This window comes from Oncorhynchus clarkii, chromosome 31, assembly GCF_045791955.1.
Source record: "Oncorhynchus clarkii lewisi isolate Uvic-CL-2024 chromosome 31, UVic_Ocla_1.0, whole genome shotgun sequence".
Lineage (NCBI taxonomy): Eukaryota > Metazoa > Chordata > Actinopteri > Salmoniformes > Salmonidae > Oncorhynchus > Oncorhynchus clarkii.
Genome location: NC_092177.1, coordinates 28,198,534 through 28,224,102, shown reverse-complemented (window position 1 = coordinate 28,224,102; position 25,569 = coordinate 28,198,534). Strand labels below are relative to the sequence as shown.

General features: G+C 43.5%; 1 protein-coding gene across 2 annotated transcripts; it reads left to right on the top strand.

Moving 5' to 3' along the window:
• The first annotated feature begins 990 nt into the window (after positions 1–990).
• Positions 991–25,151, top strand: LOC139391093 (BCL-6 corepressor-like protein 1). 2 transcript variants are annotated; one of them, XM_071138611.1, is made up of 12 exons: positions 991–1,178; positions 15,419–15,506; positions 15,634–18,186; positions 18,533–18,668; positions 18,773–19,255; positions 19,660–19,868; positions 20,152–20,418; positions 21,693–21,859; positions 22,072–22,217; positions 22,340–22,417; positions 22,668–22,830; positions 23,041–25,151. In XM_071138611.1, exons 2-12 carry the CDS (start codon positions 15,501–15,503, stop codon positions 23,348–23,350), a joined length of 4,518 nt encoding a protein of 1,505 aa, XP_070994712.1. In that variant the 5' UTR covers positions 991–1,178; positions 15,419–15,500; the 3' UTR covers positions 23,351–25,151. The 2 variants fall into 2 exon arrangements, with proteins under 2 accessions (XP_070994712.1, XP_070994711.1); XM_071138610.1 differs by having other exon boundaries at positions 20,149–20,418.
• The last annotated feature ends 418 nt before the right edge of the window (positions 25,152–25,569 follow it).

Below are 25,569 nucleotides of genomic sequence, written 5' to 3'. Positions count from 1 at the left end.
AAACATGACAGCAACATCGAGGGCACTCGACTGCTGACATATAGGAAATAGCAATATTAACTTGCCAAAAAATGAAGAAATTGAACACTCCAAAACAAATGTTATTTATAAATTGCTTCGTAGACAACGGGTGTAGACTAAGAGTAAAATGCTTACTTACGGGTCATTTTCCAACAATGCAGTTAAAGATAAGATAAGATAAAAAAAAAACATTTTTAAATGGAAATAGTGGCACAGTGAATAACGAATAAAAATAACGAGTAATGGCTATACATAGGGAGTAGAAAATAAAATGGCTATATATAGGGAGTAGAAAATAGGGAGCAGAAAATAACGTGGCTATATATAGGGAGTAGAAAATAACATGGCTATATACAGGGAGTAAAAAATAACATGGCTATACATAGGGAGTAAAAAATAACATGGCTATATACAGGGAGTACCAGTATATAGCCATGTACAAACCCTTATGATAACGAAATAGGCCTATGCTTTTACACCAAAAATATTTTACGTCATCATCAGGATGGTCATGTGTTATGCATTTAATTGGAGAAGAAAATCCCAAATTAGTGGCACAATTATTGTATTGTTATAGTTTAGTAACTTTCCTAATGTACATATCATTTTCAGGAAGAAATATCCAGTAGCCAAATATTATATAGGAATATGATAATATGATAATATGATATGACATATTACAAGTACGATTGTCATATTTGTAATTTGACTACCACTATATCAGCTATCTAGTGATGGTTCAGAAAAACACACACTTGGAAGCATGCGACCAAAACACCACTTTGGCCACCAGAGTTCGGCTGTAGTGGTAGACCTATTCGTTATTGGAAAAGAATGATTCCAAAGATGTCAATGTTTTGAAAAGGAATTAACAATTATATAATAAAAGGCTCGACTATGGTCACCACCTGTTATGCACCTCTAGGCCTCTGTCGGCGCTAGGACCCAGTGTGCGCGATTTTCATCTCCAGCTGCTGCGTTCTGAAAACGGGCGATGAGGGAAGATCGCGAGGAGAAGTCAAAATTTCACTCCGGAATTATTCTACCAAAAATTCATATTAGTGACACCTACAGAAGTCCCCAAGTCTCAAGCAATCACTTGTCGCGGTGTGAAAGGCTCTATTTGCAAGCTTTGTGAGGGCAGTTTGGAGCGCAAGGTAAGGCGGTGCGATACCATGCGATTAATAACAAAGGCGTACTGGCGAGCAGGGGGCATTAAGGGGGGCAGGGTACTACGCCATGGAGGGCAACAGTCAACTCTCCCAAACTTTGCTGTCAGTAATTGTGTACAGTAAAGTTTGTAAATACATGTACAGACCATAACAAACCTGTCTAAAGGTATTCAAGGTGTGCAATTGGTAATGTAAAGACGTCTTCAAGTGTCATGATAAACATGTCACATGTTTCTTGGGGTGAAATCCTGTCTCAGTAGGCAGTGGTCCATATTATATTTTGCTAAGGCTACTACATCCCTTGAAACATATAAAGTGAATTCTAGTTTCACACTGTATTTTATTATAATATTATTGTCCATCTGCCATGAGTTAACACCTCAGTGGCATCCTCAACCTGCCAACTCAGAGCATCGTCTCCAACTTGTTCTCTGCCTCCATGGTATAGGCTAGGATGATTTACTCCATTATCGTCGTAAACATTATACCAGGTAATGGCAACCGCGAACTCAGACGTGACAGGACATGCCTTAGGCCTACTCTATAGGGGCAGTATCCCTGGCCTAGGTTGTTTGGATAAGGCGTTAGAATATTCCACAAATCGACCAAATGTACTCAAAGTAGCCGAAGCCCCGTTTTGAAAGGGAACGACGGTCATTTTCACAAGGCCTTCAACAAAACACTGTGGCTTCATTCACTGTGAACTTGCTGTTTTAAGTGTGATTGTTTTGATCACCAGTCAGATTTAAACTGGAATACTGTAATCCACTGTATTTAAGTTGTTTGAACCTATAGCTTCAAACGTCCGCTGGTAGTGGCAGGGACTAAAACTCGTCGATAACTGGAGAAGCCCCGAGCAGCCGGTCACTACCGGGATTGCTTTCGCTCTGTCGTTGAGGTCTCTCTCTGGGTAACCCCCGCTCCGACACAATGCAATGTGAACACTGTCGACAACCTGGTTCCGCTTATAGGAAGGCACATTCAAAAGCAGGCGTGTTATTATGTAGCTCGGGCGGTGTGACGTGTATATTTGTCCTATTTTGATATTTGGCTATATGTCAATATTAGGCTGACCGCCGACATGCAGCACTCACTGCTGTTCGCGAGTGAACGGTGTTGGGAAATGGGCAAATTATCCTACCGAGATTATCTTCACCGAGATGAAGCATGCGAAATAGTTGAAAGACGAACGTGTGTCCGTCCGATGGGGGTGCATCACTGCTGCAACGGCTGCGGCCGGGAGACAGTGAAGAAATAGGTCATTGTTAAACAACCAACATAAATGTTTACTTCCATCATCATTTAGACTACCTGATATTTAGACATTTGCTATAACGGAATTTATATTATATTCATAAATCGGTGATATTCTATTCCAGATGGTTACTTCGTTTTTACCTGCATAAGCTATGATGCAGGTAAGAGTCCCGCGCCGGCCTGATTCTAGATAGACGAAATTGTTATAAGCCATGTGCCAAAGGCTTTTCTCTAGATATCAACTGTAAGAGCGAGTGGGCTGCTGAATGTTTTGGGGTAGGCTATTATGTTTATTCTGCATTAACAACCCAGGCTTCGAGACCTGTCTCTAACCATTTTGACCTTGCAAGGTAATTCAACTTATAGGTTCTCCGCCTTATTAAATTTTCCAAGTCTCCAAACATTCCAATGTATTTTTTAGGACAGGTGCCTGTTCAAATTAATGGTAAGATGTATCCAGATAACCTGACACTCGTTGAAACTTGCAATCAGTGTTATATTGGTTGAATCTTGATCATTCACACCTATTTTACCTCAGCATTCTTTACAACTCTATGAAAACAATTAATCAATGCTCCAAAACTTTTAGTTTACTTCATATATGTGTTGTTCATTGTTAATTACCACCTGTAAAGGCTTATATGAGTTGAGTGCTTATTAACATAACATTTTGTCATAGAAACGTGTAAGGTAATTTTACGTGTTGAAATAATAATCTCTTGGCTGATACACTTCTAAAACATCAAGCATGTCTCAGTCTTATTTTATGCAGATATATTGATCGTCATGATAATTTTCAGTTAAAAGGCCTTCATGCGGGACACAGTGCCAATATTATATAAGATAAAGGTAGAATTACTCAACACATGCACATTTAAAAAAACAAAAAACAGTGTTTCATCTCACCTTCTGTAGTATATTTCTAGAATGACACCGTCTTGCATGGCCTACAACCTAGAAATTGATGTCCATGGCTGTCTAGAAATCAGTGAGACCAACAGAAGGAAATAGCCTATAGCAGGATAAATGTACAGTGCCTTGCGAAAGTATTCGGCCCCCTTGAACTTTGCAACCTTTTGCCACATTTCAGGCTTCAAACATAAAGATATAAAACTGTATTTTTTTGTGAAGAATCAACAACAGGTGGGACACAATCATGAAGTGGAACGACATTTATTGGATATTTCAAACTTTTTTAACAAATCAAAAACTGAAAAATTGGGCGTGCAAAATGATTCAGCCCCTTTACTTTCAGTGCAGCAAACTCTCTCCAGAAGTTCAGTGAGGATCTCTGAATGATCCAATGTTGACCTAAATGACTAATGATGATAAATACAATCCACCTGTGTGTAATCAAGTCTCCGTATAAATGCACCTGCACTGTGATAGTCTCAGAGGTCCGTTAAAAGCGCAGAGAGCATCATGAAGAACAAGGAACACACCAGGTAGGTCCGAGATACTGTTGTGAAGAAGTTTAAAGCCGAATTTGGATACAAAAAGATTTACCAAGCTTTAAACATCCCAAGGAGCACTGTGCAAGCGATAATATTGAAATGGAAGGAGTATCAGACCACTGCAAATCTACCAAGACCTGGCCGTCCCTCTAAACTTTCAGCTTATACAAGGAGAAGACTGATCAGAGATGCAGCCAAGAGGCCCATGATCACTCTGGATGAACTGCAGAAATCTACAGCTGAGGTGGGAGACTCTGTCCATAGGACAACAATCAGTCGTATATTGCACAAATCTGGCCTTTATGGAAGAGTGGCAAGATGAAAGCCATTTCTTAAAGATATCCATAAAAAGTGTTGTTTAAAGTTTGCCACAAGCTACCTGGGAGACACCAAACATGTGGAAGAAGGTGCTCTGGTCAGATGAAACCAAAATTGAACTTTTTAGCAACAATGCAAAACGTTATGTTTGGTGTAAAAGCAACACAGCTGAACACACCATCCCCACTGTCAAACATGGTGGTGGCAGCATCATGGTTTGGGCCTGCTTTTCTTCAGCAGGGACAGGGAAGATGGTTAAAATTGATGGGAAGATGGATGGAGCCAAATATAGGACCATTCTGGAAGAAAACCTGATGGAGTCTGCAAAAGACCTGAGACTGGGACGGAGATTTGTCTTCCAACAAGACAATGATCCAAAACAAAAAGCAAAATCTACAATGGAATGGTTCAAAAATAAACATATCCAGGTGTTAGAATGGCCAAGTCAAAGTCCAGACCTGAATCCAATCGAGAATCTGTGGAAAGAACTGAAAACTGCTGTTCACAAATGCTCTCCATTCAACCTCACTGAGCTCGAGCTGTTTTGCAAGGAGGAATGGGAAAAAATGTCAGTCTCTCGATGTGCAAAACTGATAGAGACATACCCCAAGCGACTTACAGCTGTAATCGCAGCAAAAGGTGGCGCTACAAAGTATTAACTTAAGGGGGCTGAATAATTTTGCACACCCAATTTTTCAGTTTTTGATTTGTTAAAAAACGTTGAAATATCCAATAAATGTCGTTCCACTTCATGATTGTGTCCCACTTGTTGTTGATTCTTCATAAAAAAAATACAGTTTTATATCTTTATGTTTGAAGCCTGAAATGTGGCAAAAGGTCGCAAAGTTCAAGGGGGCCGAATACTTTCGCAAGGCACTGTAGGCCTATTGCACGTTTATGAAGGGTCAGATTGTCATGTGTTTCAAATTATGAAACTGATCAGAGACTGAAATGATAAAATGTGATGCACCTCTAAAGGAAATCACCCTTGTGTTATTTGAGTACTCTTGAGCGATGTAAAGAAAGAGTTTGCCATATACACTGAGTGTACAAAACATTAAGAACACATTCCTCAGAACAGCCTCAATACATCGGGCATGGAATCAACAAGGTGTCGAAAGCATTCCACGGGGATGCTGGCCCAAGTTGACTCGAATGGTTCCCACAGTTGTGTCAAGTTGGGTGGTGGACCATTCTTGATACACGCGGCAAACTGTTGAGCATGAAAATCCCAGCAGCGTTGCAGTTCTTGACAAACAAACCTGTGCGCATGGCACCTATTACCATGCCCTGTTCAAAGGCACCTAAATATTTTGTCTTGCCCATTCACCCTTTGAATGGCACACATACACAATCCATGTCTCAATTTTCTCAAAGCTTAAAAATCCTCATTTAACCTGTTTCCTCCCCTTCATCTACACTGATTGAAGTGGATTTAACAGGGGACATCAATAAGGGATCATAGTTTTCACCTGGATTCACCTGGTCAGTCTATGTCATGGAAAGAGCAGTTGTTGCTAATGTTTTGTACACACAGTGTATATTTGGAATTTTCCCTGTTTCAGTCATGAAGCACAGTGTGAATTTAATCGAACCATTCATCCTCAGAAATATATTTTGATCTCACAATGTTTGTCTAACAGATAAAGCTATCAGCACAGTGATGAAGAAATGAATAACCATGCAAGACGGGGCAAAGAGGGACTAAAGGCCCTATATAGGCTGTGCTGTGACTATGAATGCATTTGAGAAGGAAGGGACAGTGGCATTAAAGAAGTGGAGGAGTTGGGAGGACAGCAAAGGTCAATGTAAAGAGAATGGGGGAGAGACCAGGTAAATAAACATACAGGAAACAGTACCAAGTGATATAGGGGAGGGGAGACAGATGTGTGAGATGGGGAAATTGTGCATTTCTGGATAGCAGTCATTTAGGATTATGATTGGGGAGGGGATTGAAATTTAAGCTGGAATAGGTGAGAAAGGGGGTTGTAATTCAGGGCATTGATCAAGGTCAGTGTTTGGATGTTTGAAGTACAAGTTGATTGGAGGCCTGGTTGTCAAAGGAGAGGCAGTGAGGGGCAATGTGCATTGTTAAGTAGTGTAACAACTGGGCCTCGAGGGGTGATAATATAGTGTGGTCATATTTTTCCTAATTCTTCTCGTCAAAATGTAATGTTTTATGTTTTATATGAAAGTCTGTCCAAATAGATTTCTGCCGCCTACAACAAGGCTATATTCTTTGACCATACATCAAATCCATAAAGGCTACAGTATGATAATGATGGGGACTCCATAACATAACTAAACCGTGAAATGTGAGTATTTCCCCTTCACACACCCGACAGGATCTCGGCCCCCTCGTGTTAATTCCTTTGAACCAATACCTCTCACTTTTTTTGGTTGGCCCTCTTTAGTCCCTAAAGCAACCATCCGCAGGGGTACTTCCATTCATTGGATTATGAATGATTGTTATTCCTGCATTCATTCATTATAAATCGGTGTCTTTATGATGAAAATGTCAATTTTCACTTTGTTACTTCGGTAAGCTTTTTCAGTTTAGCGCACCGCTGCGATCCCCCTTTCCCCTTGAGCGGCTGGAGTACTTTGTTGCATGCTGGTACTTGCAGTCTGTACTCCTCCCACCACAGGATTTGTATAGTTTGCGCGTGGGTAGCCAAACACTACAAATCCCAGACTATCAGTCCACCTTCTGCCCCTTCTCTCCCACCAGACCGTAGACCGAGATACGGTACGGACTGTCTTGACAAAACCCCCCGGACTTTCAGAACCGAAAACCGTCGAGATTAGTGAACAGCAACCGACAAGAACGAAAGACTTGATTATCGCCGGAGCCGCGATATATACTGTTCATTTACACCCTGGACGAACGGGTTTGTAATTGTTTGTGCCATTTGACATCGTTATCTTGCTTGCTAAGTACCCTTCGAATTATTCAGTATCGGGGACGAGACGACTCGGTTCGCGTCGGACTCATGCATGTCTTTGAACACAGAAGCGGTTCGGTAAGGGCCGATGAAAGACAGTCAAATCAACATTTTGTGTCGCACGGCCGGAGATAAATACAGTAGCCTGTCTAAACATGCATAGCACTGTGTAATGCAGACCAATACTGGCTTCGCGGAGACTTTGCTGCGCAGCGATCTGACATTTTTTCGTGGTATTTTGAACCTGAGTTACATTTGGTTTTCCTTATTGTGTATGGTGCACATTACAGTATCCATCTACAAGTTCTGTGTAGATTGTTGCCCTACCCTCTGTTAGTTCTGAAATACTTTTCGTCAGAAAATGAGCAAAGGAAACAGTCAGCTAAAGTGCAATGTATCCCTCATACAATCCATTTCAGTCTATTCAACACAGTCCAACATTATATATTTACCTCGTTTCTTCAATTATGTTATTTATCAGTAAAATACGTCATGGACACTGTACCTCGTGGTCTATGGATTGATTAAATAATATGGTAATTGGAGTTTGGAATGTTTGTTCCGTGATATTTGGCTATCGATTGATGTTGGCAAGATTATGTGACAGTAGTTGTCCACATTGTGCAAGTAGGGTATCGTGCAAGTGCGGATGAACGATGTAAGTATTTGGTAAGGCAAAATACATTCTCGAGTCAGTGGTTTCGTTGTAGATATTGGAAATGCTTGCTTTGTAGCCTATTATGCTGGTTGCTATCGCATAATTCTCGCTTCAAAAATCAAGGATAAATTTGGTTCCATTTTGATCATGTGTATATGTTTTGACTGTTCACCTGAGAGGCAATAGTGTCGGCCTTTCCTTTTATGATCTCCATCTCTTTGGGCGAGTGGGATGCCCCGAGTTTTTGCGTGAATATGTTGTTTTGATAGAGATTGAACCAATTTCTCGATTAGTTGAACTAGTGGAATAAAACGACCCCGCTCGTCGACTGTATTTTCTGCATCACCAAAAGCATATAGATTTGACACACGGATGCGTCTCTTTTCTGCATGAGGGCTGTGCAGTCCATTGACCGGGAGCAAGTAACTAGTCTGGAGTCCGAGGGAGATTAGTTGACTCCTCTTTTAGACGTAGCCGATTGACTCTGGGATAGCCACCTCATTATAGTTGGGACAGATGTGACTTTGTTTTGCCAGCATGACTGACACAATATATGTTTATCAAATACATCCATAGCATTCCAGTTGGATACTCAGCAGATGAGACGATTTAACTGTAGCACAAAGACAAACTAGCAGTATTAGCAAGTAGCAACATGATGTTATGCGATAATGAATGCAGAAGCCTCTCATATTCAGTTATGTACTTGCAGCTATATCCAGCCCATGTTTGCCGACTTCAGCGGAGAGACATAGCCTACCTCGGCTGTCACTCACGTTTTACGTTACGGGTATGTTTCGGCAACTACAGTGATCTTAACACCTCGATGCATTGCTCTCATATTTGCTGGTGGATAGTTATAAACGGACCCATTTGTAGTCGTCTCATTTAATTGTCGGGTGGGGTGGCTCACCTTTCCTCGCAGGGTATGTTGACTGGATGTCTGAAAGCATTTGAAGTGTTGCTTTCTGTCAGATATATTCATTAAGGTGCCATTATTTAGGAATACTACAAGATTCATATGATTGTGGGTGCATATGATACTTACATCCAGGGTTTGAGTTTTAGGGCGGTCCAGAAGGAGGGGTTGGGGGAGGCATTACTGTTCATTGATGTCCGAACAAACAGACATCAATGGAGCACACAGATTATAATTTTATCACATTCACATGAATTGTTAGAATATTACTTATGATTCTGTATTAATATCAGTTATATAGTGGTAACATTTTTTGGTGTAATTTGCATAATTGCACACATACAGTGGGGCAAAAAAGTATTTAGTCAGCCACCAATTGTGCAAGTTCTCCCACTTAAAAATATGAGAGAGGCCTGTAATTTTCATCATAGGTACACTTCAACTATGACAGACAAAATTAGAAAAAAAATCCAGAAAATCACATTGTAGGATTTTTAATGTATTTATTTGCAAATTATGGTGGAAAATAAGTATTTGGTTACCTACAAACAAGCAACATTTCTGGCTCTCACAGACCTGTAACTTCTTCTTTAAGAGGCTCCTCTGTCCTCCACTCGTTACCTGTATTAATGGCAACTGTTTGAACTTGTAATCAGTATTAAAGACACCTGTCCACAACCAAACAGTCACACTCCAAACTCCACTATGGCCAAGACCAAAGAGCTGTCAAAGGACACCAGAAACAAAATTGTAGACCTGCACCAGGCTGGGAAGACTGAATCTGCAATAGGTAAGCAGCTTGGTTTGAAGAAATCAACTGTGGGAGCAATTATTAGGAAATGGAAGACATACAAGACCACTGATAATCTCCCTCGATCTGGGGCTCCACGCAAGATCTCACCCCGTGGGGTCAAAATGATCACAAGAACGGTGAGCAAAAATCCCAGAACCAGAACATGGGCTGGATAGGTCCCCCCGACCTAGTGAATGACCTGCAGAGAGCTGGGACCAAAGTAACAAAGCCTACCATCAGTAACACACTACGCCGCCAGGGACTCAAATCCTGCAGTGCCAGACGTGTCCCCCTGCTTAAGCCAGTACATGTCCAGGCCTGTCTGAAGTTTGTTAGAGAGCATTTGGATGATCCAGAAAAAGATTGGGAGAATATCATATGGTCAGATGAAACCAAAATACAACTTTTTGGTAAAAACTCAACTCATCGTGTTTGGAGGACAAAGAATGCTGAGTTGCATCCAAAGAACACCATACCGACTGTGAAGCATGGTGGTGGAAACATCATGCTTTGGGGCTGTTTTTCTGCAAAGGGACCAGGACGACTGATCCGTGTAAAGGAAAGAATGAATGGGGCCATGTATCGTGAGATTTTGAGTGAAAACCTCCTTCCATCAGCAAGGGCATTGAAGATGAAACGTGGCTGGGTCTTTCAGCATGACAATGATCCCAAACACACCGCTTGGGCAACGAAGGAGTGGCTTTGTAAGAAGCATTTCAAGGTCCTGGAGTGGCCTAGCCAGTCTCCAGATCTCAACCCCATAGAAAATCTTTGGAGGGAGTTGAAAGTCCGTGTTGCCCAGCAACAGCCCCAAAACATCACTGCTTTAGAGGAGATCTGCATGGAGGAATGGGCCAAAATACCAGCAACAGTGTGTGAAAACCTTGTGAAGACTTACAGAAAACGTTTGACCTCTGTCATTGCCAACAAAGGGTATATAACAAAGTATTGAGATAAACTTTTGTTATTGACCAAATACTTATTTTCCACCATCATTTGCAAATAAATTCATTAACAATCCTACAATGTGATTTTCTGGATTTTTTTTCTCATTTTGTCTGTCATAGTTGAAGTATACCTATGATGAAAATTACAGGCCTCTCTCATCTTTTTAAGTGGGAGAACTTGCACAATTAGTGGCTGACTAGATACTTTTTGCCCCACTGTAACAGGAAAAAAAATCTGTACATGATTGCAAAGAGGCAGGCGAAATTAAAAGTCAGTCAGATCAATAATTATGAGCTTTGATCAAATCTGGGAGAAATATTTACATGTTGACCCGTAATAGATTTTCTTTATTGGGTACAAAATATACACTGAGTATGCAAAACATTAAAAACACCTTTGTAATATTTAGTTGCACCCTCTCTTTTGCCCTCAGAACAGCCTCGATTCATCAGGGCATGGACTCTACAAGTTGTCAAGCGTTCCACAGGGATGGTTGTCCATGTTGACTCCAATGCTTCCCACAGTTGGGTCAAGTTGCCTGTATGTCCTTTGGGTGGTGGACCATTCTTGATACACACAGGAAACTGTTTAGCATGAAAAACCTAGTAGCGTTGCAGTTCTTGACACATTCAAACTGGTGCGCCTGGCACCTGCTACCATACCCCAATCAAAGGCACTTCAATCATTTGTCTTGCCGTTCACCCTCTGAATGGCACACATACACAGTCCATGTCTCAATGCTTGAAAATTATTCGTTAGCCTGTCTCCTGCCCTTCGTCTACACTGATTTGAAGTGGTTTTAACTAGTGACCTCAATAAGGGATCCTAGTTTGACCTGGTCAGTCTATGTCATGGAAAGAGCAAGTGTTTCTTAATCTTTTGTACACTCAGTGTATGTAAACTGAACAAAAATATGAACACAACATGCAAAGTGTTGGTCCCATGTTTCATGAGCTGAAATAAAAGATCCCTGACATTTTCCAAAATGTGCAAAAAGCATATTTTGTAGTTTTGTCACACAACACAATGCCACAGACGTCTCAAGTTTTGAGCGAGCGTGCTATTGGCATGCTGACTGCAGGAATGTCCACCAGAGTTGTCGCCAGAGAATTGAATGCTCATTTCTCTACCATAAGCCACCTCCGTAATTTTAGAGAATTTGGCAGCACGTCCAACCGGCCTCACAACTGCAGACTACATGTATGGCTTGTGTGGGTGAGCAGTTTGCTGATGTCAACGTTGTGAATAGAGTGCCCCATGGTGGGGTTATGGTATGGGCACAACACATTTGCATTTTATTGATAACAATTTTAATGCACAGAGATACCGTGACGAGATTCTGAGGGCCATTGTCGTGCCATTCATCCGCTGCCATCAACTCATGTTTCAGCATGATAATGCACAGCCCCATGTTGCAAGGATCTGTACACAATTCCTGGAAGCTGAAAATGTCCCAGTTCTTACCTGACCTGCATACTCGCCAGACATGTCACCTATATACCATGTTTGGGATGCTCTGGATATCCAGCAACTTCGCACAGCCATTGAAGAGGAGTAGGACAATATTCCACAGGCCAAAATCAACAGCCTGATCAACTCTATGTGAAGGAGATGTGTCGAGCTGCATGAGACAAATGGTGGTTACACCAGATACTGACTGGTTTTCTGATCCATGGTATCTGGTATCTGTGACCAATAGATGCATATCTGTATTCCCAGTCTCGTGAAATCCATAGATTATGGGCTAATTATTTTTTTTCAATTGACTGATTTCCTTATATGAACTATAACTCAGTAAAATCTTTGAAATTGTTGCATGTTGAGTTAATATTTTTGTTCAGTATAACAAAGTATTGACTCGGGTGGGAATACTTACAGTACCAGTCAAAAGTTTGGACACACCTACTCATTCAAGGGTTTTTCTTTATTTGTACTATTTTCTACATTGTAGGATAATAGTAAAGACATCAAAACTGTGAAATAACACATATGGAATCATGTAGTAACCAAAAAAGTGTTAAACAAATCAAAATATATTTTAGATTAGAGATTCTTCAAAGTAGCCATCCTTTGCCTTGATGACAGCTTTGCATACTCTTGTCATTCTCCAGCTTCATGATGTAGTCACCTAGAATGCATTTCAATTAACAGGTGTTCATTTGTGGAATTTATTTCCTTCGTAATGCGTTTTAGGCAAATCAGTTGTGTTGTGACAAGGTAGGGGTGGTATACAGAAGATAGCCCTATTTGGTAAAATACCAAATCCATATTATGGCAAGAACAGCTCAAATAAGCAAAACGAAACGACAGTCCATCATTACTTTAAGACATGAAGGTCAGTCAATATGGAAAACTTCAAGAGCTTTGAAGGTTTCTTCAAGTGCAGACGCAAAAACCATCAAGCGCAATGGCGAAACTGACTCATGAGGACCACCACAGGAAAAGGAAGATCCAGAGTTACCTTTCCTGCAAAGGATAAGTTAATTAGAGTTACCAGCCTCTGAAATTGCAGCCCAAATAAATGCTTAAAGTAGTTCAAGTAACAGACATATCTGAACATCAACTGTTCAGGGGAGACTGCGTGAATCATGCCTTCATGGTCGATTTGCTGCAAAGAAACCACTACTAAAGGACACCAATAAGAACAAGAGACTTGCTTGGGCCAAGAAACACGAGCAATGGACATTAGACCGGTGGAAATCTGTCCTTTGGTCTGATGAGTCCAAATTTAAGATTTTTGTTTCCAACTGCCGTGTCTTTCTGAGACGCAGAGTAGGTGAACGGATTATCTCTGCATGTGTGGTTCCCACCGTGAAGCATGGACGAAGATGTGTGATGGCGTGGTGGTGCTTTGCTAGTGTTACTCAGTGATTTATTTAGAATTCAAGGCACACTCAACTGGCATGGCTGCCACAGCATTCTGCAACGTAACGCCATCCCATCTGGTTTGCGCTTAGTGGGGCTATCATTTGTTTTTCAACAGGACAATGACCCAACACCCCTCTAGGCTATGTAAGGGCTTTTTGACCAAGAAGGAGAGGGATGGAGTGCTGCATCAGATGACCTGCCTCCACAATCACCCGACCTCAACCCAATTGAGATGGTTTGGTATGAGTTGGACTGCAGAGTGAAGGAAAAACAGACAAAAAGTGCCCAGTCCTTCAAGACTGTTGGAAAAGCATTCCAGGTGAAGTTGGTTGAGAGAATGCCAATAGTGTGCAAAGCTGTCATCAAAGCAAAGGGTGGCTACTTTGAAGAATCTAAAATCTAAAATATATTTAGATTTGTTTAACACTTTTTTGGTTACTACTATATGTGTTATTTCATAGTTTTAATGTCTATGGCCCTTGTTATAGACTCCTGGCCTATCTGATGAGATGTCATTGCTAACTGCTCTCTTTACTTTGGAATGTGGGCATCATGGCAGGGATACAGAAGCTAGACTTGCATTTTGAGTCTTCTTTACTCTCCCTTGCTTTGAGATGTATCAACTGTAGGATTCATTCTTGATAATAGAGTATCTGTAGTTAAGAATTTGAATTACACTATATGACGTTATTCCTCAGGTACTCTTCCCATTGACTCTTGGATTGATTTCTTAAATGAGCTGGAAATGGGTTGAGGGTTGAGGCCGCTTGAATGAGTTTGGTATAGGGATTTCAGAATGCTACCGCCACCTGCTTCCCATGTTTCTTCTTCTCTCTGTGGTCTCAGACAGTCCACTGTGCTGCAGCATGCATGACTTGGTCAGCACTGACCGAGTCCATTCGTTCAACACTAAGGAGAACTGTGAGAGATGTCATAAAATATGGTTTCCATCTTTAAAGCAATATGTGCCAATTTCCCTTGGTTAAGAGTAGGGTTGTGACGATACCAGTATCGCAATATTTTTTTCCATGGAATTAAAAAAAATAAAAACCACTTTATTTAAATATTGTGTGCGGTAGCTTGGAAAATAAATACATATCACTCTGGATGACAACATAATGATGTTTGTTTCCAACATTAGGGCTGTTCTCCTAAAGAAGTCAAATCTGCTTCGTTGTTTTGTTTCCTCGATACTAACAAGTTTTATGATACTGGTATCATCCCGGCCCGAGTCGAGGGCAAACCATCAACGCCAATGTTCTTTATGTCCATGCAAATAGGCCTACTCATAGCTGAACTACAAAATATAAATATAGAGTAAGTGAAAGTTATTGGCAAATATGCCTTGTACCAATATTGCATTTTTCTTTATAAGAACAACATACCAAAGAGTAAAAAAAGTAAAGTAATATATAACATATATTTTTACTTCAACATCCAAGCCTTCCTGGAGTGTGACACTGAGGACAGTGACATCTCTCGTCATCAAGCTTCTCTTTGGGCTGAGACACACCAATAGTGTTTGCTGGCTGAGAGTACTTAGCACCTCTGAATGTAATTTGCGAATCGAGTGTGTTCAGTGTCGGCAGTCAGACGTCTACAGCGGGTGGTCCCTAAATGCGCTGAATGATCTGCAGACGAACGCTACATCCACATTTAGTGTGATGCATGTGCAAGCCTTTACACATAGAAAACAATCAAGCACTTTCTCAACAAATCCCCCGAAAATCGTTAAACAATTATGTCTAGCCTAAATGTGCCAACTTAACATAAATGTGTACTACTTTTATGAATATTTGGTAGTGTTAGCAGTAGGCTGGCTAAACGGTTTCACAACACTACAAGGTTACTAATATTTTTCTAACCTCTCCTATGACAAGACTCATGAGCTAAAAATAATCAGCCATTTTGACCAGTTTCGGTTGTATTAGCCAATGTTACCATGATGAAAATTAATGCAATATCTGTACAATTGTCTCTTTTCCAGAATGTTTGACATTGTTTTTTATAATCTAATGCAGTTACAGCTTTGTTTTATGTTAATGAAAATATGCTCATTCAACAGCATAGCATCCTATACAGAGGAAGACCTTGCTGCAGACCTGAGGTCAACTACACCTAAGAAATGTTGTGTTAAGGAAACGCATATGCAGGTAATTGTTGTGCCTGATCACTGACTGAGTGAGCTGTACGCTTCACAGATTATGCTATGGTGCTTTACCTGAGAGATATATGCATGAGCAGTGAACATGGGCTTTATGTACCTTTCTTGTTATCTAGGTGGATCCCACTCCAATGAATGTAGGGGATGGAGGCACGGTGAGCCGAGAGATCGGTGCTCCCATTAAAGTGTCTGCGAGCATGGTGGGGAATCCCCCTCAGACGCTGCCCCCTGAGCTCAGAGGAGATGTGCCCCTTAGTCAGCCAAATAAGACCACCACAGCAACAGACTGTAAAACGCAGATCAACGTCTGTTCAGACCCTAGCAACTTCAACCATTGCCCAGTTGTCCATCCCCCGCAAGAACACAACAATGCTCCAACGTCAGGCCCTCCCCTCATTAGCTCTGACAAGAGAGCCGACAAGAAGAGATCAGAGGTCCCTAAACCCAAGGCTGATGGTGCTGGGGTCGTTCCCACACATCAGTGGCCGTGTGGTACAAAGAACAGCCCTGAGGACCTAGTTAACCCAAGTCACAGCAGTGTGATGTCCAATAAGAAACCACATACTCAGACCCAGCCAGTGATTGGTCTTCCAGCTGGTTTTCAGTGCTCAACACTATTTAAACCAGGCCAGCCTGTTGCTTTTCTTCCCTCCACTAACTTTTCATCCCCACTCTGCAAAATCACTCTTCCACCCGCGTTGGGTCAGATCGCAGCATTGCGAGAAGCCACAGGCAGCCAGTTTCAGAAGGGGAGTCAACCACAATGCGCAGCTGCTGGTGTGGCACCACTGCTGCGGACCTATCCATATCACTTCTCAGTGGGTCGAAGTCCAGCGCTTGAAAAGAAAACACCCACCGCAACACACAAACTCAAATGTAAGTCGACGTCCAGTAGCAAGAGCTCCAAAGTTGGAGGGGAGCAGAAATCCTCCATCGCCTCAGTGGTGGCCTCTCCCACTATCACTCTCCCAGCATTAGGCTCTGCCCCACCAACCCGCTTCACATTGTCTCCCACCGCTGCCATCTGCTGTGGCCCTTCACTGGCAAGCATCACCACTCACGGCAGGCTGCTGAACCATGTGGAGAAAGGCCCTTCGCACCGCAGTGCAGACAAGACATCTGTAGGCTTTCTAAAACTGAAGGCTTTGTCTGCTGCTAAGGACCATGCGGTCACTTGCCCGACTGAAGCAAGGGACGTGCCCCTCGACCTGTCCGCCAAGTCGAAGAGGCCAAAAGCGGTCAAAGACCCTCCAAACACAGTTGCCACCACAGAGCATCTCCATAACGAGGCATGTCAGAAAGTTGCCCTCCATCCAAAGAGGCCATACCCAATCCTACCCGACACCCACAGAAATGGGGCTTATCAGAAGCAGAGCAGCAGGCCCCTAAATCACCAGGGTTTGGAACCCAAATCATCCTGGGTCAAAGGTTGCTCTCAAGGCCCTATTAATAACCTCCCAGGAACCTATGTAGGTGTGGCCAGCCCCATACTTGCTTCCACCCTACGTAGCAAAGATGGGAAGGGGTCCTTTGAGGACGAGTTCCAGACTTTCGCTAGACAAGAGACTATCTCTATCATTGACCAAGGGGAACACCTGGCCTCAAGGGGAAAGAAGGCATTGTTCATGACGAAGAGCAACCAGCACGTTCATGGTATCAAGCACCCTAACAGTACCAGCCCAGCTGTAACAGAAAGCTGTCCCTTTAAGGGGGCTTTCTCCACAGCTCTGCCCGGCTCTACCAACTCACACTCTTATCAGAAATCTGCAAGTGTCAAAGCAGCAATCCCATACTCCCTCACTGTCGTCAAGCCATTATGGCAGCAACCACCACTTCTTCCTTACCAAGGTGCTTCTGTTCAGAGAAAGATCAGTCAAGGGACTCCCAAAGTCAAGGCGGCCACAGGTTCAGAAGGTCCCAAATTTCAGAGTGCCCATCAAAGCCTGTCCAGAATGTCCCCGCTGTCCAACCTTGAGTCCATAGTGAAGCAAAAAGCTCTAGAGAACACTGCATTGACTGGCGAGGGATATTGCCATCTATCGCCTATGGCATCCAGAAAGGCTGTGGTGAGCTCCCACACAATGGGCCAGGACACATTGTTCCGTCAGACTGCTGCCTTTGGATGTCCACCTATCAGATCTGTGGAGAACAAAGATACACTTTCCTCTAAAGGGTATTCCAAACAAGTTATGAACAAACTTGAGAAAACGGGTGTCTCTGAGTACAGAGAAAAGAGCTCTGAGAAACATGTTAAACTGGGGGAGCAGGCAGGTGGAAAAGAGATACAGGTCTTTGGAAGTAGTGGTTCAGCTAACAGAAACAGGATGGACAGCAAATTAGCCCAGGAGTTGGAGGGAGGAACGGTGAAGGAGGAGAATATGGCCCCTGCTGGTCCTGATCCCCGTGCTAAATTGGAGGGGATTGCCCTATCCATCCTCACTGGCCAGTGTGCAGGGTTAGCCGAGGTGGAGAAGAAGACCAATGGAACTAAAGAGGAGTCTCCCACCAAACCAATAGCTGCCTTCACCAAACAGAAGAAGCCCCCTAGCCCAAGGAAGCCGGCAAAGGAGAAGTCATCACTGGACCCTTCAAAGAAGGCTGTAGTGCCAGTGAAGAAAAAGCCAGGCCAAGAGACCACTCCAGTTAAGAAAGAACCACGTCCCAAAAAGGTAAGTTGTTATTCTGCTTTTGTAATATTTACAATTCCATCAAGGTGTGTTGTTTTGATTATGTGTTGTACAATGACATTATTCTGTTTTGTTGGTTGAACAAAGAAAGACGGCTATTACATTCACACACTTGACACATTTATCCGCATTTATAATGAAGCAGAATTGGAAAAAATATGTGAAATATCAACCACCCATCAACTTACCTGTCTGTATTATGATTAAAGTATACTGATTGAAATACAAAGGCAATTCAGTGCTTATACAGTCCATATGCTCTCCGTTACCATCAAAGCTTTCAAGGCCCATTTAGTGCTCTCACTCTGTCCCTTGTGTGTTGCCACAGAAGAAGCCATGTGCACCTGTACTGGAGCACAGTCTGTCGCTGGCTGAACCATCCCCACACAGGGAGGAGGGAGAGAACACTAGCAGGGAGAAGACCAGCACCACTGATAACAAGCAGAGTGCTCACAACAAACCAGGTATTTCTGTCTCTTCTGATAGATTAGAACTTCACATACTACATCAGCCAAAGATCTAATCACAAATCCTTTATTATGATTCCTCTGCCCACGTTGTTTTGCAGTAGGTTTTGAAGTAGGTTTCACAGGTAATGGGAGCAGTCCTCTCCCCAGTCCCCAGTGCTCTGAGACCCCAGTCCCCTTCAGCAGCCCTGGAAGACCCAATAAGGAGCCAGCGTGCTCAGAGAGCTCCACCCCCAGGCTGAGGAGGGGCCGACGGAGGGGTGATGAGGCTTGGCTGGACGACTGGGGCTTTGCTCCTCCACCTCCCCCAAATCTCCCCCACTCCCCTACAGCCCCTCCTCTCCAGCCTGCCCGCCGGCCCAGGGGCAGACCGCGCACCAACCCCCTGCCTGAGAAGGCAGCCCAGGGCAAGGCCAGACCCGCCCCCAGCACTGAGGGAGACGCCCTCAAACACAAGAAACGGTCCCGCTGCCGGAACAGGAAATACCAGAATGGGGAGTACATCACGGGGAAGGACAGGGATGGAGACGGAGAGGGGGAGGAGAGATCTGTCACCACCAGGCAGGGCACTCAATCTGAATCAGGTACTGTTCACCTGGAAATGGAACAAATAGAAGCAGCTGCAGGTTTGTCTGGATGTGGTTAATATCACAGTGGGCCTTACACAAGGCAAAGTTGGTACGAGTTGAATGACTGAATAGAACTGTATACAGTGTAACTGGTTTCGTATGCAGGAGCTTCCCACTATTTGCAGCTTATTATGTTAAAACATCCATATATCCTTAAAGTGCTGTTAACCCACCGTTTATTTAGCATGGCACACTTCAGGAGAGATGGAAGGCATGTTTAATGTGATAGGGCTTTGGTTCTGGTCTCATTGTTTTCTTGTCTTGTAGCTTCATATTAATCTGTCGGTACACAACATGTTTAAATAACATCCAATACACTGCTTAGAACCATTGAGTAAATATTTGCTGTGTTTCTGTAGATTTGACGGCTGCCATGTACCCACGCCTCAGTGCCACTCTGACCTGCCGTGGCACCAGCCCAGAGCCTGATCCCAGGAGGCCCTCGTTCACCCGCTCAGGGTCGGTGCGGCACCCGGAGAGAGAGGCCTCCCCAGAGCCCAGCGACAAACCCTCTGGGAAGAGGAAGTTCAAGAGCAAGCACTTGAGTGACACAGATGAGCCCAAGAAGGTAGGAAGTTCAGCGGCATCCATCGCAGAGGCCATAGGTCTGGACTTTGTGTTTCCTGCCAAATAGATCCTTGTTGTGAGATTTAGTGTGCTGTGATGAGCCTAAAGGCTTAGCTCATGGTTCCCCCTTGTGGCGCAAATCGCTACTACAACATATTACATTTTTTTGTGCTCTGGCAGCTGATTTCCTCCAGCGCAGAGTGTGAGGCCATTCGTCCTTGCTGTGACTCTCCGTCACACATTACTTTCTCATTACCCTGCAAAATGTTTATTTTTTTAAGCAGCTCAAGACCAAACGTTGCAGCTTGGGAAAGCGCCCTGCCTCTGTGGCAACGGATGACGACAGCCCCGACGCTAAGAAACCAGCAGGCCTCCAGGCCACCCCTAAGTGCTCGTCCTCCCCTCCAGCCAGTAAGAAGGGGACCTCAGGGAGGGGAGGGGTACCAGAGTCTCCCCCTAGCAGACCTGTTCCTCCAGAGGTTCGCCGGCTCATTGTCAACAAGAACGCCGGGGAGACTCTGCTACAAAGAGCTGCCCGATTGGGCTACCTGGTACTGCTCTACTGCTCCACCCAATCACCTGCCTGCATTCATCCTCAGCGCATTTCGCCCTACCATTACTCCGGTGTGGTGGGCCCCATACCCCATACCAGACCCTAATCCAATGATGTTTCAGTTTATCACACATTACATTTACATTTGAATAATTTAACAGGCGCTCTTATCTAGAGTGACTTACAGTTAGTTAGTGTACTCATCTTAAGATAGCTAGTTATACTATATATCACGGTCATCAATAGTAAAGACATTTTCAATTAAATAGTTATCAGCAAAATCAGTATGTTATACACTACATGGCCAAAAGATTGTGGACACCCCATCAAATTAGTAGATTTGGCTATTTCAGCCACACGGCTGGAGTGGTGTAAAGCTCGCCAACAGTGGAAACGCGTTCTCTGTAGTGATAAATCACGCTTCACCATCTGGCACTGCGACGGACAAATCTGGGTTTGGCAGATGCCAGTATAACGCTACCTGCCCGAATGCATAGTGCCAACTGTAAGTTTGGTAGAGGAACAATGGTATGGGGCTGTTTTTCATGGTTTGGGCTAGGCCCTTTATTTACAGTATAGGGAAATATTAACACTACAGCATACAATGACATTCTAGACGATTCTGTGCTTCCAACATTGTGGCAACAATTTTGGGAAGGCCTTTTCCTGTTTCAGCATGACAATGCTCCCGTGCACAAAGTGAGGTCCATACAGAAATCGTTTGTCAAGATTGGTGTGGAAGAACTTGACTGGTCTGCACAGAGCCCTGACCTCAATCCCATCGAACACCTTTGGGATGAATTGTAACAAGCCAGGCATAATCGCCCAACATCAGTGCCCGACCTCATTAATGTTCTGTGGCTGAATGGAAACAAGTCCCCTCAGCAATGTTCTAACATCTAGTGGAAAGCCTTCCCAGAAGAGTGGAGGCTGTTAAAGCTGCAAAGTGGGGACCAATTCCATATTAACGCCCATGATTTTAGAATGAGATGTTCGACCAGCAGGTGTCCACATACCTTTGGCCATGTAGTGTACGTGAACATAAATAGACTTAATTTATTTATTTTTGCCACAGCAAATAGAGTGTCTTATAAGTCCAAGTGTGCTGGGCATCCTGAAGATACAGGACAATATAATAATAAAATTAATCAACAACAAAAAATGGATCAGTCAGTGCTAGCAGGAAAAGACAAGTGTTATTTACATATAATATATATATATATATGTTGTATTATATATTGTGATGTTAAACCCCTGCTGTCCCTCCTGCAGGACGTGGTGCTCTACTGTCTGGAAAAAGATGTGCGGGAGGTCAATCGGCGTGACAACGCAGGTTACACGGCTCTCCACGAGGCGTGCTCTCGAGGCTGGAGCCACATCGTCCAGGTGCTGCTGAAACACGGGGCCGACGTCAATTGCAGCGCACAGGACGGAACACGGTGGGCGTCTAATGACTTCTGAACACTTAATAAGGGCTCGGACTTGGAGAGCATATTGTATGCCATACACTCCTGAGCTGAATGGTTATGCCTGCAATAAAGGACTTTCATTCTGGACATTCACGCTTGGCTTATATGAGATCCGTTGTAATGCTGTTGATATGTATGTTGATGAAATGAGAAAAGTAACACGTGTTATTGTATATTTTCAGGCCCATCCATGACGCAGTAGCCAGTGATAACCTACCTGAGCTGTGGATGCTGCTGAACCACGGGGCTGACCCCACCCTGGCTACCTACTCCGGACAGACGGCGGTCAAACTGGCCCAGAGCCCCAGCATGAAGACCTTCCTCAAAGGTACTCTAACCTGTCATCATCACTTGTGACCCCTGTGACACACATCAGTCTGTCCTTTTCTGAACATCACAGAGGAGTGCTTGGTGGAGTTTTAATCTGACCCTGGATCTGCTTTGTTTCAGAATACTTCACAGACCTGGAGGGGAGAAGTGACCAGGACCCCAGTCTACCATGGGACTTCTACAGCAGCTCCGTGTTTGGTAAAAAGCCTTAGTTTGATTGGTTTCTTTTCCTCACCATTGACCTCTGCATCCACTGCTATGTATCCACTCTTATCTGTGCTATGACTTGTATATGCCGTGATTAGAATGCGTAGTGTGGTTGGTATGAACAGGACAGTCCACTAGGGGGAGCCTTAAGCCCATGGTGAAACAAGAGGCTTATTGTCCTTAGAACAAAGGTGAATCAAGTTCTCCTGGCCGTCCTGAGCTCACGTCACTACATTTTCAGAGAATGGCCAGGAGGCATGCTGGGATTTCCTGCTCTCTCAGCGGGTGGAGGAGGAGGACGAGGGAAGGAAGGAGAGAGACTCTGATAGGGACTGTCTCATGTTTGAGTTCTCTTCGGAGCCCCTCTTACCCTGTTACCATGTCCAAGTGTCATTAACCCAGGGGTGAGTCAACACCAGAGCAGAAAATCACCTGTCAACACAATCATTCACACACACAGTCCCAGCTTTTCCACCCATAATCCAGTGCTTTTTGTTCCTTACTATTTTAAACCCCGAAGCACCTTTTGAAATCCTTCAAACCGCTCTTCAGCAATCAGCTTGTTGGATAGGCTCAGCTAGTTCTAATACCAACCCTACGTTTGTCCCTGACAGCTTTTGCAATTGGTTCCTGTTGACGGACGTCCTGAAGCGGCTGAAGATGTCTTCCCGGATATTCCGGGCGCGGTACCCGCACTTGGAGGTGGTGAGCCTGTCGCGAACAGAGATGTGTAGGCAGGTGTCTGTCAGCCAGGTGAGCACAGCCTCTGCACAGCCTCAGGAAGAGGGAGAGGGGCCGGTGGAGCTGGTCCGCTGTGTCCCGGAGCTCCAGGGACTGCTGGGTTCCTCCATTCACATCCTACAGGAGGACGAGGAGGAGGAGGAAGGGGACAGGATGGATACAGCCACGCCCTGCAGTCGGTAGCCCCCCCTGCTCTCTCACAGCCCCTCACACATCCCAACTGTTCCCTTACACGTCCTCAGTCTCACCCTAACCTCCCGCAAGCAGCATATTAAAATTAACTATGTTGGGAGGCTGCAGCCGTTGTAATGGTGGTTGTGGTATGGTAATACCAAACAATGTCTACGCCACAGGAGGCTGGTGGCACCTTAATTGGGGACTATGTGCTCGTGATAAAGGCTGGAGTGGAATTTGTGGAATGGTATCAAATGCATCAAACACATGGTTTACATGTGTTTAATGCCATTCCATTTGCTCCGTTACCGGCCATTATTATGAGCCGTCCTCCCCTCAGCAGCCTCCACTGGTCTACACCACTGGGAAGAACACACCTCACTAATGACCTGGGACTTCCACATTGAGGAGAAATGGGGGTCAAGGCAGCACCACCTTGAGGATGGGTGTGGGTGCTCGGTGCTGGAGAGCAGATTTCAGGTTCCAATCTGTAGGTATTTTTCAGGACCCAAGAAATATTCTGGAACGATCTTTTTTATGATTCTGTATGTATATGGTACTAAATGTATATCTTGCCATCAGAGTGATCACATTTGGTATTAATGTATTCGTGTGGCAAGGGATGGATTATGTTTAGGATTTTATTTTTGTGGTTTTGTTCAGTTTGTTTGTTCCTGAAGGAAAGATAATATTTTTGGGTGGGAGATAATCCAAGGCTTTTATCTCGGTGAACTCTTGCGTGCAGCTAAAAGGCTTACAGCCAGGCCAGCTAACAGTGGCAGGAAGGCCCCAGGGCCAGATGGTTCCTCTGTTAAAATGGGAGACCCAGAGACCCACAGAGAAGAGACCACGGACCCACACACACAGACACACAATCTGCCCAGCTAACAGAACCATAGAACCACAGTAATGCATTTCAACCACACAGCACTCTCAAGTTTGCTAATGGCTATCTGGCCATTCGATTTGTGTTACTTTTCTTTTGTCTTTCATTTTGCAGTGCACATGATTTCACCAAGCATCTACCTGTAGGCTTCTTACCCTCAGATCATGGATTGATTTAGTTGAGAATTAATACTTGTTTACAGATCTCAACAGATGGAAAGGTGTCCCTGTAGTTTTCTTCCCTCCTCCTGCTTACCAGATGATGGGAGTGGGAATAGAAGTGCCACATAGCGTCTGGGGAGGCCAACGTCCTCTGTTCTGACTGCCACCCTTCACTTTGCTGCATAAGAGTGACTCACAGGAGGGATAGGATAGGTATTGTTTTACTGCGCCATGCTAATCCCTCCTCATGGGGCTATGGGCGGACTCCATCGTGCTATGTGGCGTGTGTTTTATTTACACTGTTGTTTGTGCTTAATTTAATAGTCATTAATATATTTGACCTCTTGTGTATCTGACAAACAATTTATGAAAAATTGCTTTGTATGGTTGGTGCTTCATTTGAAATGTACAATTCAGGATCCCTTTATCCTTCCTGAGATGTTTCTTTTTCTCCCCTTATTGCAAACAGTATTTTAACAAGCAAAAGTACAGTTTTATTGTACTGGTGCTAAGCTAGAATTTGTGTTGACAATCAATGAAGTTTTTGTTTGAAGTTAAAACCAATAAATGATATTTAATTACGATGAAGTGACAAAATGTAAAGGAAAAGTATAGTTTCATTTCCTAAAATGAAGAAAGTGGAATACATCTAGTCTGGAGAAGAGGACAATGTACTGCTTGTGTGAGTGCTGTTAAAACAGCTTAACCTTCTATTCAATTTTATTTTTATTTTTAAATCAACCAGAATAAAGCATGATTGTGATGTATTGTTTGTGGGGTATTCATTTGGCTCATCAGAAAGCATATTCTATTTGCAGTCGGTTGCTCTGCTCTTTTTAAGAAAACGGTTACCGCAACCTTTTACATTGTAAACCGTATTATGTAAGGCTGAAGGCAGACAGATGTTAGCTGATCTTAATACTCAGACTGGTGATAAATCAACCTTTTGAAGAGATCATCAGAGTCAGGTATGTATGTAGTCTATCCAATCGTATCATTAGTCATATAATACCCATGATGACCTATAACCGATAAAACCTTTACAGCCTAAATAGAGATTACCTAATCTGAAATGTCATGCAGAATTTGCACTTTCAAGGAAATATCCATCTTCATATGAGATTCAAAGGTACACAGCATGACACAAACCCGAACATGGTGCTGTGATAAGGACGGGATGT